Source organism: Artemia franciscana, chromosome 7 (assembly GCF_032884065.1).
Source record: "Artemia franciscana chromosome 7, ASM3288406v1, whole genome shotgun sequence".
NCBI lineage: Eukaryota > Metazoa > Arthropoda > Branchiopoda > Anostraca > Artemiidae > Artemia > Artemia franciscana.
Window position 1 is genome coordinate 41,232,459 of NC_088869.1, and position 23,926 is coordinate 41,256,384.

General features: G+C 35.0%; 1 protein-coding gene across 1 annotated transcript; it reads left to right on the forward strand.

Annotated features, from left to right (window-relative positions):
* Positions 1-1,243: 1,243 nt before the first annotated feature.
* Positions 1,244-15,329, forward strand: LOC136029311 (UTP--glucose-1-phosphate uridylyltransferase-like). The gene is made up of 6 exons (XM_065707581.1): positions 1,244-1,452; positions 5,823-6,045; positions 7,898-8,174; positions 9,961-10,127; positions 11,659-11,763; positions 14,616-15,329. The coding sequence occupies exons 1-6, from the start codon at positions 1,289-1,291 to the stop codon at positions 14,721-14,723; spliced, it is 1,044 nt and encodes a 347-aa protein (XP_065563653.1). The 5' UTR covers positions 1,244-1,288; the 3' UTR covers positions 14,724-15,329.
* Positions 15,330-23,926: the final 8,597 nt, after the last annotated feature.

Below are 23,926 nucleotides of genomic sequence, written 5' to 3' on the forward strand. Positions count from 1 at the left end.
TTTCATCGTCCTAGCACGACTAGAAGCACAAAACTCGCCAAAGCACTGAACCCCACCCCCTAACTCCCCCAAAGATAGCAGATCCAGTATGGTTACGTCAATCGTGTATCTACGACATTTACTCATTCTACCCACCAAGTTTCATCCCGATCTCTCCACTCTAAGTTTTTTCCCAGATTTCTGGTTTCCCCTCCTATTCCCCCCAATGTCAACAGATCTGGTCGGGATTGGAGATAAGAGCTCTGAGGCATGAGTTCCTTCTAAATATAAAATTTCATTAAGATCCAGTCACCCGTTCTTAGGTTAAAAATACCTCAATTTTTCTAATTTTTCCAAATTAACACCCCCAGCTCCCCCAAAGAGAACGGATCCGTTCCAATTATGTCAATCACGTATCTATAACTTCTGCTTATTCTTCCCATCAAGTTTCAACATGATCTCTCCTTTCTAAGCGTTTTCCAAGATTTTCGGTTTCCCCCTCCAACTCCCCCTAATACCACCAGATCCGGCCGGGATTTAAAATTAGAGCTCTGAGACAAGATATCCTTCCAAACATCAAATTTCATTAAGATCCGATCATCCGTTCCTAAGTTAAAAATACCTAATTTTTTCCAATTTTCCCGAATTAACCGTCCCCCCACTCACCCCCCTCCAGATGGTTGAATCGGGAAAACGACAATTTCTAATTTCATCTGGTCTAGTCCCTGATACGCCTGCCAAATTTCATCGTCCTAGTTTATCTGGGAGCGCCTAAACTAGCAAAACCGGGACTGACAGAATTTGCGATTGCTATATGGCACTTGGCAGATACCAAGTGCCATAAAAAGATGGCTAATAATAAGAATTATTTGAACCCTCTATACGTACAAAAATGCACTTACGAGTGCGGAGAAAAAACATACATAATAAAAAACACTTGTCATCTCAAAGACAAAAAAAATACACTAACAATGCCTCACAAACGATTAATACAACCCAGTGGAACATCCACGACTGATTCCTATCCCTCTCTGAATTTTCCTTCTAATACATCCATCTTATGACATATCTCAAAAGCTCCGAAATGTTTGTTACGAGTGTACTAATATACTGTAATTCACAGCGCTTTTAAAAATATCGCTCTCCCTCTTTCCCTGTCTCATTGTTCGAAAACGAATCATATTTTTAATTTACGATATTTTATAAAGATATTCTTTTTACTTAATCATTAATTTCAAGGTTTAACATTATATCATTTGTTTTCCAGTATTTAAACAAGAAATACAATGCCAATGTTCCACTAGTGCTTATGAATTCATTTAACACGGATGAAGACACAATTAAGGTTATTCGAAAATATACCAATTTGGATATACGAATTGAAACTTTCAACCAATCCTGCTACCCGAGGATTCACAGAGAATCCCAAGCACCCATTGCCAGGAATTGCATAATTGAAGAAGACCAAGAAGCGTAAAGAATTTTTTTTTTACTTTATGAGTTATATTACTTTATAATAATACTGATTTATTTTTATTAGTTATTAGGCCTTTTACTATTCTACTATACTACTTTATTGATTATTTACTTTATTTATGTATTATTTTAATTTATGAGGAACAAATATTGCAAAAGCACAAGATAGTAGACATGCCTTAAAAGCTGCTGAAATTTGCCATCTTTAAATATAAGAAAGTTCTGAAGAAACTTAACGATTTTACAAATTAGAATCTTTTCTTGAATTTTCTTTACTTCTATGTGTATTATACTTCCTTATTATATAATGTGCATTATGATTGCTATGTGAGGGTTTTAGAACTGCTCATTAGAACGGAGATGGCGCTGTTTCACGCTGATCTATCTGTTAAGTTGTTCTGAGGCTGAATACTCTATCGGGGTGGGGTAAAAGATGAAATTTGAATCTTCAAATAGAGTTGGATGAAGGGGGCGTTCATCCAATATGTTCGTTAGTGAAACCGTCTAAAGTGCCTTAACCTTGATTGCTGTAAATAAGAAGCAACCCGGCTCAACAGTAACCGACACTCTAAAAAACGGAATTTTGATTATTATGCTGATTTTAATTATATAAGTTTCATCATGTTTAGTTTTACCCATCAAAAGTTACGAGCCTGAGAAAATTTGCCTGAAGAAAGGGGGAAGCATCCCCTAAAGGTCATAGAATCGTAATGAAAATCATACCATCAGATTTAGCAGTTCCTTACTGTAAAGGTTTAAAATTCCCTACTGTAAAGGTTTTAAGCTCTTGTCTGCAAAAATGTGGAATTTTGTATAAATTGCCTGAAGAAAGATCACAGATGAGTGTTCATTTTTTTTCCAGGGGTGATCGTATCGACCAAGGTGTCCTATAATGTCGTGAGAGGGCCCATTCTAACGGAAATTGAAAGTTCTAGCTCCTTTTTTAAGTGACCGAAACATTGGAGGGTAACTGGCTAATTTTTTCCAGTCACGGGATCAAACTTTTGAGAAAGCCATTTTGTTCAGCAAAGTCCCTGAAGGGCTGCAAACTTTGTCCTTTGTCCATTAGTATTGGTTAACTGCCGTTTTCTAGAGGGATTTTTTCTGGTGTTGGAGGGGAGGGGATTACGTGGGAGGATCTTTCCATAGATGAATTTATCATGGGGGAAGAAAATTTCCATGAAGGGAGTGCTGGATTTTCCACCATTATTTAAAAAAAAATGAAAAATTAAATGTAAAAAAACAAGTTTTCAACGGAAAGTAAGGACCAACATTAAAACTTAAAACGACCAGAAACTATTACGAATATGAGGGGGTTTGGCCCCTCCTCTGTACGACGCTCTTTACGCTTAAATATTTTTAGTAATTTCAAAAGAGCCATTTATTCTAATTAAACGACTTTTGTGATTCAGGGGTCATTCTTAAAGAATTTGAACAAAATTCGAACTTTAGTGTAAAGAACGAGGTATTTACTAGGGGGCAAACCCCCTCATATACGTAATAAAAATATACGAATATAGAAGTTCGTTACGTAAATTAATTCGTAAGTTAATCATTCGTAATTTATTACTAATGAAGACGTTCGTAAATAAAATTAAAAGTTCTAGTGGCCTTTCCAAGTAACCCAAAAAATTAAAGGGCAACTAGGCTCCCTCCCCCGCCCCCGTTTTTCTCAAAATCGACTGATCAAAACTTTGAGAAAGCCATTTAGCCAAAAAAAAGTAAAATTAGTACAGTGAGTTAAAATCAAAACCAGTATTAATTCAATAAGGTTTAGAAATTAAATATAAAACAACAGTTTTTTTTTAACTGAAAGTAGGGAGCAACATTCAAACTAAAACGAACAGAATTTATTCCGTATATGAAAGGGGCTTTCCCCTCCTCAACGCCCCCGCTCTACGCTTAAATTTGAATCTTTCTCACAATTCTACCTTTTAAAACAATAAACTTTAGCGTAAAGAGTGGGGTGTTGAGGAGGGTGAAGTCGGAGGTCGTTATCCCAAATCAAGCAAGAATGACAGTGAAAGATAAAAAAATAAGTCATATAGTACCATCAAGGCAAACATACTAAAGAAAACTGACCCCTTTCTCTGGATCCTTGAATTATTAAATAAAAAAACGAGTTTTTTTAACTGAAAGTAAGGAGCAACATTAAAACTTAAAACGCACAGAAATTACTTCGTATATGAAAGAGGCTGCTTCCTCATCAACGCCCCGCTCTTTACGCTAAAGTTTGACTCTTTCTCTCAATTCTTCTTTTTAAAACAGTAAAAAACTTTAGCGTAAAGAGCGGGGCGTTGATGAGGAAGCAGCCTCTTTCATATACGAAGTAATTTCTGTGCGTTTTAAGTTTTAATGTCGCTCCTTACTTTCAGTTAAAAAAACTCGTTTTTTTTATTTAATTTCTGAACGTTTTTGAATCAATGCATGTTTTGATTTTGGCTCTCCGCAGAGGAATAATCAAAACGAAATTTTGCATATTTTTTAGGGGGGGGGGGGCTAAATGGCTTTCTCATAATTTTGATCGAATGATTTTGAGAAAAAAAGAGCGGGGGCGAAGCCTAGTTGCCCTCCGATTTTTTGGTTAATTAAAAAGGCAACTAGAATTTTAATTTTTTACGAATCTTTTTATTGGTAAAAGATTTACGTAACTTATAAACTAGCTTACGTAAAGAACTTTTGTATTCTCATGTTTTTATTACATATATGAGGGGATTCGCCCCATCGTCAGTACCTCGCTCTTTACACTAAAGCTTAAATTTTATCCCAATTCATTAAGAATGACCCCTGAATCACAAAAGCCGTAGCATAAATAGTTGAAATTACTAAAAATACTTTAGCGTAAAGAGCTAGGTATCATAAGGAGGTGAGCCCCTTATATGGGTAATAATTTCTGTTTGTTTTAAGTTTTATTGCTGTTCCTTACTTCCAGGTGAAAAAGCTTTTTCACATTTATTTTTTAATTTTTTTTTTTAAATAATGCTAGTAAATCCTGCTCTCCCTTCATGGAAGTTTTCTTCTCCCATGACAAATTCTCAATGGAAAGTTCCCCCAGCATATCCCCCTCTTCTCAACCCCTCCCCCCAACCAAAAAAATCCTCCTGAAAACGCCTGTATACTTCCCAATAACCATTACTATATGTAAGCACAGGTCAAAGTTTGTAACTTGTTGCCCCTCCCACGGGGACTGTGGGGGAGTAAGTCGTCCCCAAAGACATAGTTATAAGGTTTTTCGACTACGCTGAATAAAATGGCTATCTCAGAATTTTGATCCGTTGACTTTGGGAAAATAATTAGCGTGGGAGGGGGCCTAGGTGCCCTCCAATTTTTTTGGTCACTTAAAAAGGGCACTAGAACTTTTCCTTTCCGTTAGAATGAGCCCTCTTGCAACGTTCTAGGACAACTGGGTCGATACGATCACCCCTGGGAAAAAAAAACAAAAAAACAAAAAAACAAATAAACACGCATCCGTGATCTGCCTTCTGGCAAAATATGCAAAATTCCACATTTTTGTAGATAGGAGCTCGAAACTTCTACAATAGGGTTCTCTGATACGCTGAATCTGATGGTGTGATTTTCGTTAAGATTCTATGACTTTTAGGGGGTGTTTCCCCCTATTTTCTAAAATAACGCAAATTTTCTCAGGCTCGTAACTTTTGATGGGTAAGACTAAACTTGATGAAACTTATATTTTTAAAACCATCAGTAAAATGCGATTCTTTTGATATAGCTATTGGTATCAAAATTCCATTTTTTAGAGTTTTGGTTACTATTGAGCCGGGTCGCTCCTTACTACAGTTCGTTACCACGAACTGTTTGATGCAGGCTTATCGTAGTTTTGGCAATATTTTTGAAGTAACTAAATCTCAGCACGAGGGCAGGGGGGGGGTAAACTTGGGTCTGGATGGGGCAGTTGGCTCCCGTCCAATAGTAAATTATGCCCCTGGATAAGATACACTGTAACGTTCTATCTTGTACATATTTTTTGTTTTCAAATAGTAGCTCCTTTAATTTGTGAAATGTTTCAGTATTTATTTTGGCTAGATCTGTTGAATTTCATTTTTCTGATTAAGAACCTACACACGTCCATCCAATTGGGTTTTTACTGGTTTAATTAATATCTGTCTCTCTATCCGAAGTTACCCTTTTTTCAGCTAATTACCTGTACACGCCAGAATGGAGTTGTCATCTAAAGGACCTTTAAACTTGATGCCGGTTTTGCTTTGACCTTGTGCTTCCAAGCAGTGACCCTACTAGAGTCTGTCAGATCTCATTCAAAATTTTGGTTGGTCAAAGTTTGAAGATTCCCCTTAAATTAAATAACGTTTATATAATTAGTTGCTTTACATAAAATCATTTATTTATAGTTGGTACCCACCTGGCCATGGTGATTTCTACGCCTCGTTTGCCAACTCTGGACTACTTGACAACCTTCTTAATGAAGGATACGAATATTGTTTTATTTCAAATATTGACAACCTTGGCGCTACAGTGGACCTAAATATTCTTCATATGCTAATGAACCCTCAAAATGGATCCCCTGTCGAGTTTTTAATGGAAGTCACAGACAAAACGAGGGCAGACGTTAAGGTATTATAGACGTTAAAGTATTTCTATTAGAATTTTCTATCTACAAAGTTTATTCAGTACTTGAATGGTTTAATTAGACTGGCTGTTGTTTTCTCATTTCCGGTATTCTAAGATCTGAAAAGTTTCATCCTTGGAATCATCATCACTGGATTTGATATTAGAAAACCGTCCATTTACTTATGACAGAACAGATTTTCCTGTAAAACGGAATTTAGCTCTTTTGAGCGTTGCTGTAATTCATTTGCATACCTTGGTAATTTATTTGCGGGGGAATGTCTGATGTACATCTAGATGGGCCTGTAGTTAGGAGAAGCTTCTATGAGAGGCCCATTTTCAATTTTGTTCTGGTAAAAAAATTTGTCAAATTCTTTTGTTTGGCATTAAGACAGGACGAAGATAAGTAATATATGAGGCTTTCAGAAGCTGTTTGGACTAAAAAATCTACTTTTTTAGGTTCTAAAGCCAAGGTGCTTTGCTTTGTATATCTACACTAAATATTTTATTCAAGTACAGGAACAAATAGAAAAAAACACACTGTATTTATTAAATTGAAATCTAAATTTATGTTTATTTATTTATCAATTGCAACTGGAGTTTCTATAATTTCTTGTATTCTCCATAATTTGCCGATTTGTGTGTTGTTTTGTGTGAAATTTTAGCTGAGAACTTGCATGACAGCAATCATTTCATGTAAGATTAAATGTAATTATATATGAAGACTTCGTCAGATAAAGTATCTGAATTTGACTATCGTCAACCGGAATTACTGAACCCATGTCTCACCAATGATGAGGCATTTAAAATTGAGAACATCTGAAAGGAGCAATAAAAATTTTTCGATCTTCCTTCTTCCTTCCGTTCCTCCTTCCGTTCTTCTGTTTCGTTCTTCCTTCCTGGAAATGTCTCATTCTTCCTCCCTGTCCAACTTCTAAAAAACTAAATGCCACATTTAGACTACCTAGAAACATTACCAGTCAATTTTCACTTCAAGATAATTTCACTTTGGCAACATAAATGTAATGTATTTTCCATGTGAAATATTTTATTCGTCAGTTTGACTGTTTCTTGACGCTTACTTTGTGTCTACCGCATTGACCTTGAGGCAGTGTGTGCTATTTTGCGTTTTGTTCAAGGCTTTTTTGGTTTCTTTATTATTTTACTTGTTTTATTTTCAACATTAAGATGCTTAGACAGCTTAAAACTGTATTTATAATAAATATATTCTTTATTTACAGAGTTCCAAATATTTAATAACTCTGTGTATGACTTAGTTTTTTATTTTGGAGCTGTATATATTGTTTAGATTGCTGGTTTAAATTTTTTGGGAAATACGAGATTTTGCTTTATTTTGTATCAATATTTAATGCTGTCTATATAAGTAACATCAGAAAAAGCAAGGTAAAACACCATTTCGGAATTTTATGGCTAAACCTAAAGAAGGCTTGATTGTTCTTTTTCAGTGGTTCCATTAATTTGACATGTTGATATTTGAACAGGGTGGCACACTCATTCAATACGAAGTCAAGCTCCGTTTGCTGGAGATCGCTCAGGTGCCAAAAGAGCGTGTTGATGAGTTCAAATCGATTAAAACCTATAAAATATTTAACACTAATAATTTGTGGATACGTTTGGATGCCGTAAAGAGAGCTATCGACGAAAACACCCTAGATATGGAGGTGATTGTCAATCCAAAAACGCTTAAAAATGGTGTTAATGTTTTACAGCTGGAGACTGCTGTTGGGGCTGCTATGAAATCTTTTGACATTGGGATTGACAAAAAGGCTTGATTGTAGGAAGTGTAATCTTTTTCAGTGGTTCCATTAATTTGACATGTTGATATTTATTTGAACAGGGTGGCACACTCATTCAATACGAAGGCAAGCTCCGTTTGCTGGAGATTGCTCAGGTGCCAAAGGAGCGTGTTGAGGAGTTTAAATCCATTACAACGTTCAAAATCTTTAACACAAATAATCTTTGGATACGTTTGGATGCCGTAAAGAGAGCTATCGACGAAAACAACCTAGATATGGAGGTGATTGTCAATCCAAAAACGCTTAAAAATGGTGTTAATGTTTTACAGCTGGAGACTGCTGTTGGGGCTGCTATGAAATCTTTTGACAATGGGATTGGTAAGTTTTCATTTTCTGTTTTGTCATTGCGCAAATATATGCTGCGCGCGTAATAAACAAAGTATTTGTGGTTGAAAGTATATTGCGTTGGGCTAATGTCCTGCTTTTACTGTTTTATACTTTTAATAGAAATATTACTTATTGTATGCTAGTGTATTCTACTGAATGCTTATTTAAATATTGTGTTTTGTTAATTACAAAAGGTGGTAGATGTAGCGATTTTAATTAAAATGAGCTCTTAAAAAACTCTATGATGTGCCAGTGTTCCGCTAGCAGCAGAGAAAGCAGCGAAAAAAGAGGACACATCTGTGCTTCCATTGCCAAAAAGGGATTGTTCTTTTTATTCAAGCTAGGGGACTGCAAGTTTCACGCATAAGATTTACGGCCATTATGATTCCAATGGTGTACTGTTTATTTTGACCCGATTTGGTTTGATGCTCGTACTACTTTCAATTAGGTTTTTCTGAAGCCAGTCTGACCAAGTCCGTCTTTACATTTTGAGCGTTTAGCCCTAAAATGGCTTGTACGTGGGAAGTGGCTGTAAATTGTGTGGTATCATCAAATATTTAATATTTTCACAGAGATATCGTTTTAAAACGAATATGAATGCCAAAAATGCTTGAAAGGTTGTACTAGCGCTTTAAAATTAAATGATTTCTAAATAGATTTCACTCTCATATATTCTTCTTCAGAAATATTTTCCTTGTTAATCTAGAATAAAACTTGCCAAAGAAAACAATGAACCTCGGCATAGTTCAGACTCTACTTGCATTTAATCTCTTTTAGAATTTCCCGCCGTAATGGAGTGATTCTTTGCGATATTAAATATGAAAGAATTTTATTTAGTCTTAACAAAAAATTTTCTCACTAACCAGTTTTTATGGCACATGGTTTTTACCAAGTGACATATAGCGATCGCAAATTCTTCGATCTGTCGGTCCGTTTTTGCTAATTTAGGCACTTTCAGATAAGCTAGAACGATGATATTTGGGAGGTGTATCAGGGACCAGAACAGATTAAGTTAGAAATAAACGTTTTCTGGATTCGGCCATCTGGGGCGGGGTGGGGGGAACGGTTAATTCAGAAAATTTAGAAAAATGGGGTATTTTTAACTTACAAACGGGTGATCGGATCTTAATGCAATTTGATATCTAGAAGGATCTTGTGCTTCAGAGCTCTTTAAAATTTTGACTAGAACTGGTAACATTGGGGGGAGTTGGAGGGGCAAACTGGAAAACTTGAAAATTGAGGTAGCTTTATCTTACGAATGGGTGATCGGATCCTAATGGAACTTGATATTTAGAAAGATCTTATATCTCAGATGCTCCATTTTCAATTCGAATTGGATCCGGGGACATAGAGAGTTGGAAGAGGAAACAAAAATCTTGAAAAACGCTCGGACTGGAGAGATCGGGATGAAACTTGATGGGAAAAAATTCCCATCGAAATTCTTTTGAAAGAAATTCCAATCAGAAAAGTTTATTATACGCTTAATTATTTTACTTTTTTATTCATGTTTACGTTATTATTTTACCTTAATATTATTATATGCATTTTCTGTTATTATTTTATTATTGTTTCCACTTAATTATTTTACGTAAATATCGCCCCCTCTGCATATCAGACCTTTATAGGGATATTTTTAAATGAGGTATGTTTTTTGGTGGAAGTGTCCTTGCTCTATCCTCATTTCTATATGTTTTCAACCATATTTCGATGTAAAAAGTGGAATCTTTGGACATATCTTTCTTTTATTTGAGATTTTCAATAAAATTGTGCTTTGTAGGTTTAAACGTTCCTCGTTCCCGTTTCTTGCCCGTGAAGAAGACTCAAGATCTTTTGCTTGTGAAGAGCAACTTGTACAACTTCAAAAATGGCAGTCTCACGATGAACCCTCTAAGAAGTTTCCCATCAACACCGCTCGTCAAGCTTGGAGACAATCACTTCGCAAAGGTATCCTTTTTTACATTATAAGCTCATCAAGCAAATAAGGCAAGTTCTTTAGTGAGCTGCTATATATTTTGTATATCTATATATATGCTATGTTCTATTACGAAGAAACTTATTTAATGCTTTAATTGAGCATATTGCAGAGCATATCCTTCCTGTTTGTTTTCCTTTTCGTGGCTTTCATCAGTGGCTGCGTAATTTTCATTTTTAACGTTATATACCAAGCCTGTCTCGTCAACTTTGTTTACCAAGCCGGAGTCTTATGACGACCTTGATTTTTTCGTTATTTATCAAACTATTTATTTTGCAAGACTGTTCAAATTACGGTTTTGGATGTCTCGAGATATATTTCACTTAAATTGAAAAAGGTTCCTAACCTCTTATAAACTCATTTTAATGGGAAGTTTAAAACGAGTTTGTTTGATTGTGCTCGACGACCATCTTTTCAAAATAGACAGATTAGATTCAAGACTAAGGACCAGCACTCACGGGACAACAATTTAAAGATAATGGTTGAAAACTAGTCTCATCTGCAACTGATTTATCACTAGTTTACAACAAAAATAAAAATGTATCCGCCCACGGACGCAATTGGTTGTGGATCTCTCCTTGAGTACACTGGAAGTTTATGTTTGCACAGCTCTTCATGCTTATCCACTTTTCCTACGAATTTCACGTTTAATTCCTGTTCTGACATGACATGTCAGAACAGGAATCCCTGTCCAGAGGAGGATTCCGTTGAGTCAAAGCGGCGCCTAGCAAAGAAACTCAACAAAAAATGAACGTTTCTGATGTTATTGTAATTTTTATACTTTATACTGTAATTCTTATACTCAAACAGTATTGCTGCATCAGAACTCGTTTGTCGTAGTTTCATGGTGAAAAGAATCGGCAGCTCACACCATTTTGTCGTATCTAAGTTTGCAAAAATTTTGTTAAAGTCGGATTGTCGTATCTGCATTTCATTTCAAGTTTTGACAATGAAAACTTCACCTTTTCCATCTCATATTTGTGAGACCCTCTTAGTTATTTTTTCTCTCTTTTTTATCTATTTGCGAAGAAAATCGGTTGTACCGTGTAATTTCCAGCAAAGGTAACATTTTCAAAGTCGTTTTTCCCGGAATTTTGAAAACCCTAGTTACAACAAAACCGCTCTCAGGGGACGATGTTGAGAGCCAAAATAACTGGACAATATCAACATGGTAGCTCCCAAAAAAAGTTTGGGACAACCCTGTGCAACGTAACTGTGACAGCCGCTGGAGGTTCATACAGAACCGCTTTTAGACTGATTGGAAACCAGTCTCATCTGGATTGCCTCATAGGAAGGCCCCCGTTATACTTCAAGGTCATGGTAACAAAATATTTGTGTGAGCAATCGGTAAGCAATTAGTCTCAAAAGAGTTGCCCCTCGGGTGCTGGGCCTAAGGGGATTACTATTTGAAATTAAAATATTGACGTATTGATTTTTTGGCGACTGGAGAAGGTAAATATGCTTAGTTTTGTAAAATATTCTTACTCTTATAATAATTTCTAGGTGGCAGAATTCCTGCATCGGTTTGAGACAATCCCGGATGTTCTTGAGTTAGATCATTTAACGGTGTCTGGTGATGTTACATTTGGCCGTAATGTCTCACTGAAGGTGAGTTGAGTTACAGCATATTGATATCTCGACTGGGCTAATACAACAATATTTGTCTAATATATTTTGTATTGAATAAAAGCAGTTACTTGATCAATTTATTGTAATTACTTACTGTAATATTTGTCTAAAATATTTTGTAATGAATAAAAGCGGTTACTTGATCAATTTACTGTAGTAGTAGTAGCAGTAGTAGAACAATCTTATTGAACAATTTTATTGAAAATACTGTATAGTAAATGATAAGTGGATTGATGGTTTTCAATTAGTTTAAAAATAATTTTACTGAAGACTTAGAAAACTGAACCAAATTTAGGTTTTAGACTTATTAATCATTAATTATGTGTACAAGAAAGATTTCCTAGGTGTTCAAGATGTATTGAGAATAATTTTCATGGCAATAGCTCTTCACTATAACTGTTTCCGTGATCGAATAAGGATATTTAATGCTTCTTTGCAAAAGAAAAGCTTACAAACATATTTTATTCTCTTCAAATTTCTGTAAAGTTGTAAATTTATTCTCTGTAAAGTTGGGTAGTTTTCATTTACTATTGCTATTAGTTTTGGTTGTTAATTAATTAGTTTTTCTTTTGCTGAAGTCCGAGATACGTGATTGACATAACCGGAACAGATCTGCTCTGTTTTGGGGAGTTTTGGGTAAAATTAGATAAAATAAGGTATTTTTAACTTACGAATTAGTGATCGGACCTTAATGAAATTTGAAGTTTGGAAAAATATCGTGTCTCAGAGCTGCTTTTTTAAATCCCGACTGGATCTTATGACATTGGGGGAATTGAGGGGGGGGACCTAAAATCTTGGAAAACGCTTAGAGTGGAGGGATCAGGATGAAACTTGGGGGTAAAATAATCACAAGTCCTAGATACGTGATTGACATAACCGGAATGGTTCTGCTTTCTTTGGGGGAGTTTTTTAATTCAAAAAAAATGGAAAAAATGAGGTATTTTTGGCTTACGAAAGAGTGATCTTATCTTAATGAAATTTCATATTTAGGATGACCTCAAAACTCAGATCTCTTATCTTAAATCCCGACTGGATCCAGTGTCATTAGGGAGGAGGGGACTGGAAATCTTGGAAAACGCTTAAAGCGGAGAGATCAGGATGTAACTTGGTGGAAAATATAAGCATAAGTACAAGATAAGTGACTGACATAACCGGACTGGATCCTCTCTCTTCGGTGGAGTTGGGGGGGGGAAGTAATTCGGAAAAATTAGAAAAAATTAGGTACTTAGGAACTTACGAACAGGTGATCCAAATCTTAATGAAATTTGATATCTAGAAGCATCTTGTGCTTTAGAACTCTCATTTTAAATCTTGACCATATCCGGTGACATTGAAGGGATTTGGAGGGGGAAACTGGAATTCTTGGAAAACGTGAAAATCGAGCTATCTTACGAATGGGTGATCGGATCTTAATGAAACATGATATATAGAAGAATATAGAAGAATGTTATGTCTCAGATACTCCATTTTCAATTCGAATCAGATCCAGGGACAGGTCTTGGAAATCTTGGAAACTGGAAATCTTGGAAAACCCTTAGAGTGGAGAGATCGGGATGAAACTTGATGGGAAGAATAAACACAAGTTATAGATACGAGATTGACATAATTGGTACGGATCCATTATCTTTGAGGGAGCTGGGGGTTGTTAATTTGGAAAAATAAGAAAAATTGAGGTATTTTTAACTGAAAGAACGGGTGACCGGATCTTAATGAAATTTGATATTTAGAAGGGACTTATGTCTCAGACCTCTTATTTCAAATCCCGACCAGCTTTTCTAACATTGGAGGGAGTTGGAGGGGGAAACTGTAAATCTTGGAAAACGCTTATAGATGTCGTAGATGCGCGATTGACGTAACCAGACTGGATCCGCTATCTTTGGTGGAGTTAGGTGGTAGGGGCTCAGTGCTTTGGTGAGTTTGATGCTTCTGGACGTGCTAGGACGATGAAAATTGGTAGGCGTGTCAGGGAAATGCACAATTTGACTTGATAAAGTTGTTTTCCCCCATTTGACCATCTGGGGGGCCGAAGGGAGAGGAAAAATTAGAAAAATTGAGGTATTTTTAACTTACGAGTGGGTGTTCGGATCTTAATGAATTTTGATATTTAGAAGTACCTCGTAACTCAGAGCTCTTATTTTAAATCCCGACCGGCATTAAGCCTCTGATTTTCCTTTTAAAGCAATCTATTGATTCTTAGAATTTTGTATGAGCTCATACCATATGAGCTCTTGGCTCTTCCGACCTCGTCACAAGTGCCATAAGAGCTCTTAGCTCTTGATTTTTTTTTTCAATAACTAAGTTCAAATTGGAGGGCTAGCATCCCCGCAAAATTAATAAAATTACGTGCAAATTTAGTCAAATCTTAACTGTTATTACTGCTGATCAAAATCAACCCAGACCGGTCGAGCTCATCTGACTTTCAGTTCAAAGGCCAAGTCAAATAAACAAAATTTTATTGTCATATTAGATTAGCTATGTTATAAATTATGCTCCCATGCATTTAAAAACACAGACATTAATGAATTTCTTATTCACCAGATGTGCTTTACAACTAAAATCAGCGATTAATATTATAAAACTGTTATTTCTTCTATAGTGTATATCGATTTGGTTTCTGAGGAACCCCATTCTTTCCACAAACGGAAACAAAAAAGAACCTTGGCATTCAAGGTTGATGGCTTTAAATTAGGATAAAACGGACAGAGCGATGAACCGCTTTCGGGACCTAAACTTTTTTCCTTAATTCTGAAATCATACCTAGTACGTGTTATTCATTTTTGGATTAGTCATTAACTTTTTGAAACCAAATTTAAAGTTTATTTCTATTTCAGGGAACAGTGATTATTATTGCCAATCACGGCGAAAGAATTGATATTCCATCATGTGCTCTACTTGAGAACAAAATCGTGTCTGGTAATCTACGCATTTTGGACCATTAGTAGCAGCAAATTCATTACCTGTGTTAAATTTTTGTTTCCCTTGTTAATTTTTGAATGCTTTGGAGAAAAAAGTAGATGAAAAAAAATATAAAAGTGAAGGAAATGTTGGGTCTTTTTTTTATTTTTGTTATAAACTAAAATATACAAAATGGATGGTTTAATTTATGTGCATGGTTAATTTCTAAATACTTGGGAACCAAAACACTGAAAAAGACTAGAATTTCTCAGATTTTATTTATTGATATATTTTTGATACTGACCTATAATACTTGAAACGAAGAAATTATGAAATTTCTAATTATTACTGATTAATTTGTGTATATTTTATTAGTTAAATATGTTAAAATATACTCTGCTGAATTTTTAAAACTTAGATTTTATGACAGTTCAGTAGGTTCAGTGTGCCATCGAATACAAAACTTTTTTGGTTGTTTAACGCTTGATTTTTCTCGTTTTGTGGTTATAATTATTTGTTGTTAGTTGAATTTTAGACTTTTTTTGTTAAATTATTTGCTCTTGCGAGTTGCTTTACTTTGTGCTTTGTTTTCCTCCTTTGTTACTGGGAATTCTCAAAATCCTTGATTATAACATGTACGTTACAGTTCAATGTGTTTAATAAACTTCTAGTGAATTTCAATTTTCTTTTATAACTTTTTTAGCCTAGTATCATCAGAAAGAAAATTAGATAAGGTGGGGTTATAAATATACTAAGGAGGGCTGTCTCTTAAAGTAAATCAGGATGAAAAAGTAAGTTATGTACAATAAATAAGTTACAAATTATTCCAATTCTGACTCATTTAAGATATAGTTTTGTTAAGTACTAGTAAAGAACAACGATTAAACTTTTATATGATCAAGAACTACTCTGAAAGTGAATGGGGCTGATCACCAATCCTTGCGTTCAAGTGGTTTCTTGCCGTTTACCGAAAATAACATCTAGACATGAAATAATTATATTTTTAGAAAATCATTAAAATGCTGTTAAATTACTGCTTTTCTTGCAAAAAAAATGTATGCATTAAAAATGAAGCTGCTAACACCCCGATACCATCTAAATGGCAAATTTTATTTTTAAAAAATCTCGCAACTTGAAATATTATCTTGTCGAACCTAATCGGCTGTCTATAAAGCTATCTTCCGCTATTTATAGTCGTTTTCGTTCGAAATAACATTTTTTAAGTTAAATATATATTACACACAAGAAAAAGTCCCTGGCTTTTTCTTGGCAAGTAAAGTACCGGGTAATTGGGAAATTTATTGTACTTCTTGCTTCAAAATGAATTAACGAGATTATACCAATAACAACCGCATTTATTTGCATTTCTAAAAATAAAACAAACCGGCTTCTAAAATTTTTGTAGCTAGATACATGTATGTATATATTAAATAAAATAAAAAGTTTTTCAACTAACTAAAAGTAAGGAGCAAAATTAAAACTTAAAAAATATTTCATATATGAAAGGGGCTGTCCCTTCTCAATACCCCACTCTTTATGATATCGTTTTTATTACTTTAAGAAGCTTGTAAGGGTTTGAAATACCCTTATGTTTCAGGATTTGTTCTTAAGCAATTGCGGCAAAAAGTCACGAGTTTAGCGTAATGACAGGGGTATTGAGGAGGGGGCAGTCGTTTTCATTTATGGAGGAATTATAGTCGTTTTCATTCGAAATAACTTGTTTTTAGTTAAATATATATTACACACAAGAAAAAGTCCCTGGCTTTTTCTTGGCAAGTAAAGTACCGGGTAATTGGGAAATTTATTGCACTTCTTGCTTCAAAATGAAATAACGAGATTATACCAATAACAACCGCATTTCTTTTGCATTTCTAAAAATAAAACAAACCGGCTTCTAAAATTTTTGTAGCTAGATACATGTATGTATATATTAAATAAAATAAAAAGTTTTTTTCAACTAACTTAAAGTAAGGAGCAAAATTAAAACTTAAAAAATATTCCATATATGAAAGGGGCTGTCCCTTCTCAATACCCCACTCTTTCTGATATCGTTTTTATTACTTTAAGAAGTTTCTAAGGGTTTGAAATACCCTTATGTTTCAGGATTTGTTCTTAAGCAATTGCGGCAAAAAGTCACGAGTTTAGCGTAATGACAGGGGTATTGAGGAGGGGCAGCCATTTTTATTTATGGAGGAATTTCTATTTGTTCCAAGTTTCAACGTTGGTCCGTATTTTCAGTTGAAAAAGTTTATTTTTTTCTATTTCCTATCGTTTTTCAAATATATCTGGGGACAGGTTAGGCTAATGAACTTCATATATTTTGGATCAGCATAAAAATACAATCCTATTGTATCTATTGTTATCAAAAATCTGTTTTAAGAGTTTTGGTCACTAACGAGCCGTGTTGCTCCTTATTTATACTTCGTTACCACGAACTGAGATGCAGGTAAGATCAGAGGCTCTTCAGTGGCACCAATTCACCAAAAGTTAGGGAATGGTAAAATTTATCTTTTTCAAAATTTAGGGGGGGGGAGTCTTTTAATTTTTCCAATAGAGATGCCAGAAAAAATTTTTTCTAATGGAACATATTAGAAAAAGGGAAAGAGAGTGAAAAATCAGCAAAAACAACCGAAAACACACAGGGTCAAACAGCCTGAAGATTGCCATTAAGATTGCTTGACGTTTTGAAGGAGCTGTTTAAAAAGCAGTTCTCAACTTTTTCAAAAATCAGGCAAGTTTTCTCTGGCTATAAGCTTTTGATGGGTAACGTTAAATATAATCTTTAGAATCAGCTTTATTGTTTTACAACCAGTAGAAAAGCCAATTATTTTCATGTATCTATTGTTATCGAAATTCTGTTTCTTAGAGTTTGGTTACTATTGAACCGGGTCGCTCTTTGCGTACAGTTCGTTACTGCGAACTGTTTGGTATTGATTTTATTGTCTTGTGTAAAAAATTAGTATCTGAGCTCTTCATTTCCTTCCGAAAACGAAAGAGGGCAACTGGGTTTGAGTGACTTCATGAATTCTAGTCGCAAGCTCTTCCATTGGCTATAGACTGAGTATTGATCCTAATAACAAATACTATATATGAACAATATGGGCAAATTTAGCAGCTTACAACTCTTTCCTTGGAGGCTGTGGGGGGGGGTCCTGTTATCCCCAAAGGCATAGTTATTGAACCTTTTAACTAAGCTGAATAAAAAAGTTATCTAAAGGTTTGGCTGGATGACTTATGGGGGAAAAGGGGTGTGGGGGGAGGGTTAGGTGCTTTTCGATATTGTTGGTCATTCAAAAAGGATGCTAAAAAATTTTAATTTCCGTTCGAATGAATCTTCTTTTAAACATCTAGGACCAGTGGATCAATATGATCACCCCTGGGAAAAAACATAAACAAATAAATAAGTAAACACGCATCGGTAAATTTTCTTTCGGCAAAAGTTCAGAATTCCACATTGGTGGAGATGGGAGTTTGAAACCTCTACGGATTGTTACCTTCAATTTCCACAGCCAAATAGCTCGGTACCACGACTGTTTGAAAAGGATATTTTGTGCCATATAGGCTATATATTTGTGTTATATATGAGAATAATACTGCTTCGGTTAAGGTAGGAAATGAGGTTAGTAACTGGTTTTGTATTAAATCAGGAATTAATCAGGGTTGTGTTCTATCTCCCTTTATATATATCATTTTGGTGGAATTCGTCAAGGAGCACAGGAAAGGCAATTGGAGACCACGGAGTCAAAGGGGGAGGAAAAACGCTCCTTGACCTAGATTATTCTGATTATTTAAACATATTAGATGAAAGTGTGAGCAAAATGAATTAATTCGTAGAGGTTTTGCAAATTCAGGGTGCTAGAATAGGCTTGAAAATTAATGTTAAGAAGACCAAGTCACTAAGGCCCAAAAAAAGAAGAAAAAACAACAACAAAAAAACACGCATCCATGATCTGTCTTCTTGCAAAAATACAAAATTCTACATTTTTTTAGATAGGAGCTTGAAAATTCTATGATGTAACTTCTGGTATCAAAATTCCGTTTTTTAGAGTTTTGGTTACTACTGAGCTGGGTCGCTCCTTACTACAGTTCGTTACCACAGACTGTTTATTGATGAAAAAATATGTCAATCCTTCTCGTAAACGAGGGGGATATGTCATGTCAATCCCCCTTGTAAAACGAATAATTTGTTTATTTAAAATTTTTGATGTTGCTCCTACAAGTTTAGACGGAATCCAAACTTTGCTTTTGACTGGTAGTCCAAAAATAAGATCAGATAAATCAGCTATCCGAAGATAATAGGCAAGACTTTTGATGAAGCAAATTCACTACAAACGATAAAATTCGCCATAAGATTGCACCCTATGTGTTTATTCTGTTTGGTAATGTGTCAGCATTTATTTTAGCTAAATTCGTTGATTTTTTTTTGGATTTTTTTTTATTGAGAATAGCCACCCGGCTGTCCAATTTGGTTGTTACTTATTCAATCAATATCTGACCTTGTATTCGAATCTTCCCTTGTTTTAGATAATTACCTGTGAGTGCCAGAAATGATTTGTCATTTAAAGAGCCCTTATGTGATCATCTTCAATTGTCAAACTCGATGCGGTTTTTTTTTACTTCGATCTTATATTCTAAGCACTGGCACTAAGCACTGCCAACTGTCTATTAGATTTTACCAGGTTAATATTTGAAGATTAAATCAAATATTGGTTTTAATTTCTTTCTTTATGCCAAATCTTGCATTTATAAATGGTACCCACATGGCCACGGTGACTTCTATACATCATTTGGCAACTCAAGATTACTTGATAGTCTTTTTAATGAAAGATGCGATACTGCCTCTTATTAAATACTGATAACCTTGGGGTAACTGTGGACCTGAACATTCTTAACATGCTGTTCAATAATCATAATGGATCCCCGGTAGAATTTCTAATGGAAGTTACCAACAAAACACGAGGAGATGTTAAGGCATGGTTTTTTCGTTGACAACAATTTCTACAATCTTTCTACGAGAGCTATCTATATGCAAAGGTTTCATTTTTCGATCGTTTAATTCAAATTCACTAGTTTTACGTTTCCAATATTCCAAGGTCTCAAAAGGTTCACCCTTTTAATCACAATCACTTGGGTGACTATTAGAAACAAGCCATGTACTTTTGATAGAAAACTCATTTTCTCTTAAAACTTACATTTAGCTTCTAATTTAATCAAAGAAAAAAAAATAAATCGTTTTAACTGAAAGTAAGAAGCGACATTAAAACTTAAAACGAAGAGAAATTATTCAATATATGAGAGCGGTTGTGCCCTCCTCAACGCCTCATTTTTCACGCTAAGGTTTGTATGGTTTTAAAAAGTAGAGCCATGACAAAGAGTCAAATTAGCGTAAAGAGTGAGTTATTGAGGAGGGGACAGTCCCTTTCATATACCGAATAACTTATCTTTGTATTTGTTTTAATGCCGGTCCTTCTTTTTGTTAGACGAACTTGTTTTTTTTTATATTTAATTTCTGAGCGTTTTTCAACTAATGCAGGTTTGAATTCGGCTTACCGTACACAGAAAATTAAAATAAAATTTATGAAGGTTGTCTCCTCCCCATTAACTTCGTTGTTTACACTAAAGCTGTTAGTAATTTTAAAAAAGTGTCCTATTCTAATTAAACGACACCGGTGTTTCAGTAGTTACTCTTAAAAAACTGGAATAAGCCGTCAAACTTTTATGCAAATAGCAAGGTATTTAGGGGGGTACCAAGCTTTATTTACGGAATAATTTGTGTTTGTTTTATGTTTCAATGTTGCATTTTACTTTCAGTTAAAAAAAACTGTATTTCAAATAATACCGCTAAATCTGGCTTAACCTCCATGAAACAGATCCCCCTCACAGAAAACTCCACGGAAAAAAATTAAATCCAAAGTAAGGTGTCTCCCCTCCCCGTAAAATGGCTCCCGGACGATTCAGCCTGAAAAGTTCTCCTTAGCAGTTTTTTCATTTGAATAAGATTTTATTCTCTAACTGGTTTCTCGATCACTCCAAAAATGCCTCTTTCGTGGCAATTGTTTCCCGGAAATGAAACTTATGAAAGAAAGTTATTATAATGCTTTAATTGAGCATATTGCAGAGCATAGCCTTCCTGTTTGTTTTCCTTTTTTTAGCTTTCATCAGTGGCTGTGCATTATTCATTTTTAATATTATATTCCAAGCTTGTCACATCAACTTGGTTTACCAATCTGGAGTCTTATGAGGACCTCTTGATTTGTTCGTTGTTTATTAAACTATTTGCTCTGCAAGACTGTTCAAAATACATTTTTGGGTGTCTGGAGATATATTTCAATTAAACAAGTACTACGAGCAATTTCAAAACAACCTACTCAGTTAAGTAAATAGCCAAAGACCTTGTCGGAAAGCAGTCATTAAAAAAAATAATGTTTTACTCTGTTATGAGGACTGTGGAAAAACATATGCGGTCAGTTCTCCCAAACAACGCTGCATTCCACTTACGCCACCTCCCAAAATTCCCTTCCTAAAAGTTTCAAATTGACCACCCAATTATGATACAAACCAGGCTATGCTTCCCAACTACTACTACTAATAACTCACTGCAGCACCAAGCCGCCTGAGGCCAACACAGCTACGCACGCTCCTCCTCCAACCTAATCTATTTAAAGCCTCCCTCTTTACACCCTCCCAGGAAGTTCCTATTTCCTTTAAATCCTTATTTATGACATCCTCCCAACCCAGACAAGGACGACCTGCTTTCCGTGTAGCCCCAGACGGTTGGCCAAAAAGGACAATCTTCGGTAATCTGTCATCCTTCATCTGTAGAACGTGGTCTAGCCATCTCAACCTTTCTTTCATTATAGCCCCAGAAAGCGGGATTGAACCACACTTTTCGTACAACCTACTGTTTGAAATACGGTCAGTCAGCCGGGTACCCAGAACAATCCGTAGGCAATTTCTCTGGAAAACATCTAGTAAATTTTCATCTGCTTTTCAGAGTGTCCATGCTTCAGAGCCATATTTGACCACTGTCATCACTGTAGCTTCCAATATTCTAATCTTGGTTTGTAGGCTTATCTTTCTATTCTTCCAAACTTTTTTTAACTGCGAAAAAACACCCTGAGCTTTAGCTATTCTACTTTTAACATCTTCACTGCTCCCACCATCTTTACTAATAATACTACCAAGGTAACTGAAGCTCCCAACCTGATCAATCTTTTCGTTACCTAAGGTCACCTGTTCATCTTCACTTAATCCTAACCTTAGTGACTTAGTCTTCTTAACATTAATTTTCAAGCCTATTTTAGCACCCTGAACTCGTAAAACCTCTAAAAATTCATTCATTTTGCTCACACTTTCATCTAATATGCTTAAATCATCAGCATAATCTAAGTCCAGGAGCGTTCTTCCTCCCCATTTGATTCCATGGTCTCCAATTGCCTTTCCTGTGCTCCTTAAGACGAAGTCCATCAAAATGATCCATATAAAGGGGGATAGAACACAACCCTGCTTAACTCCTGATTTAATACAAAACCAGTTGCTAACCTCATTTCCTACCTTAACCGCAGCAGTATTATTCTCGTACATAGCGCAAATCACTTTAATGTATTTTTCTGGTATACCATATAACGATAAGACCTTTGTTAACGCTGTTCTATCAACAGAATCGAAAGCTTGCTCATAATCGATAAAACTAAGGACCAAAGGTGTTTGACAACGAAGGGACTTCTCAATTATTAACCTAAGAGTGAAAACATGGTCGACACATCCTCTACCTTTTCTAAAACCGCATTGTTCTTCCCTTAAAACTTTATCTACAGCATGTCTCAGTCTAAAAAGTATCATATTACTCAGTAATTTGCTACCTACAGAGACCAGACTAATGCCTCGATAATTCCGACATTATAATTCTTCACCTTTCACTGAAACACACTAATTGTATACAATCTATAATTAGAAGTACTTGTTTGCTTTTAGACTTCAGAAAAAACGTAGTCTTTTGTGATAATTCAAAAGCCATACTGGCTTTGATTGTAGAAGTATCTTAAATAAATACTTGCTTCAGTTACTTGTTGTATAAATCAAGAAATAGTTTTCAGATTAGTGATTGGCTGGGAGCTATGGACATCTAACAATTATATGAAGTAACATTTGACCAATAAAAAATCTAGTGTCTTTAAAATGCAAAAAAATAATAGTCTAATCTATAAAGTGAACTTTCTTTTTTATATTTAACTGTGAGAATTTAAATCACATCATGAATTTCTTATACAATTTTGCCACGGTACCATATCGTGCATTATCTATAGAGAAAGCTAAATAATGTGTTTGAAAGTTTTGACCAGTTTTGGCAGCCGAAAACGCAAAAAATTTTTAGGTATCCAAGGTATTATAAAACGATTTTAATTTAAAAAGCTCGGCATTCCGATGACATCTATAATTGAATAAACGCTGCATAACTCCTTTAAAAACTGAAAGTTTTGAGTGTCTTCATTAATAAATAAGCTACGATTGAACGGATTTTACCGATTGTCGGAATGTGTGTAGTTTAATGGGGAACTATAAATACCATATTAACAAAAAAAAAAACAAAAAAAAAACACTTGTTATTTTGATCTTGCATGTCAATTCAAATAATATAATATCCCTCAAATTTTTAAAACCAATGTAAATAAAAAGAAAACTTATTAGTGAATTATAGATGGTGGATATTTCGGAGATTACAAGCCAAAATACCCTTATAAATATATGTTTATGGCTGCTTCCAAATATCCATGTTGATGAAATAATATAAAAGCTCAATTTTGTTCCAGTGAAGGAATTTTCTCCATGATTTAGTGGAATTTTTTGCCATAGCCTTTGGGGATAATGTTTTCACACGTCGCTGTCTTTAAATATTTCAATTGATTTTCTTAAATTCCATTTACATCCAAACTGATAGCAGATCAGCAGATAGCAGATCTTAATAGCTCGCTCTTGGTTGATGCTTATGTTTACGAGGCAAGTTTCCAAGCTATAAGTCAGCTTTTCTACAAGCAACGCATAAACAAATCCTGTGGACTCGTTGCACTCGCTCCGTTGGCCGCTTGTAAAAACAGTGGGAAAGCCTTGAAACAGTTCCGGCACCTTCAAAGAATACTACTAGCTGGCTTTTGGGTGAAATCGTCTGTAAGCTATCCGTGTATATTGACCTTAGATTGAGCACAAGATATATTTAGGATTTAAGAACATTTGTCTTAACAGCAGACAA

Coding starts and splice junctions, on each gene's coding strand:
- LOC136029311 (XM_065707581.1), top strand. CDS start 1,289: ATGAATTCATTTAACACGGATGAAGACACAATTAAGGTTATTCGAAAA. Junction 1,453..5,822: donor ATTGAAGAAGACCAAGAAGC/GTAAAGAATTTT, acceptor ATTTATTTATAG/TTGGTACCCACCTGGCCATG. Junction 10,128..11,658: donor GAGACAATCACTTCGCAAAG/GTATCCTTTTTT, acceptor AATAATTTCTAG/GTGGCAGAATTCCTGCATCG.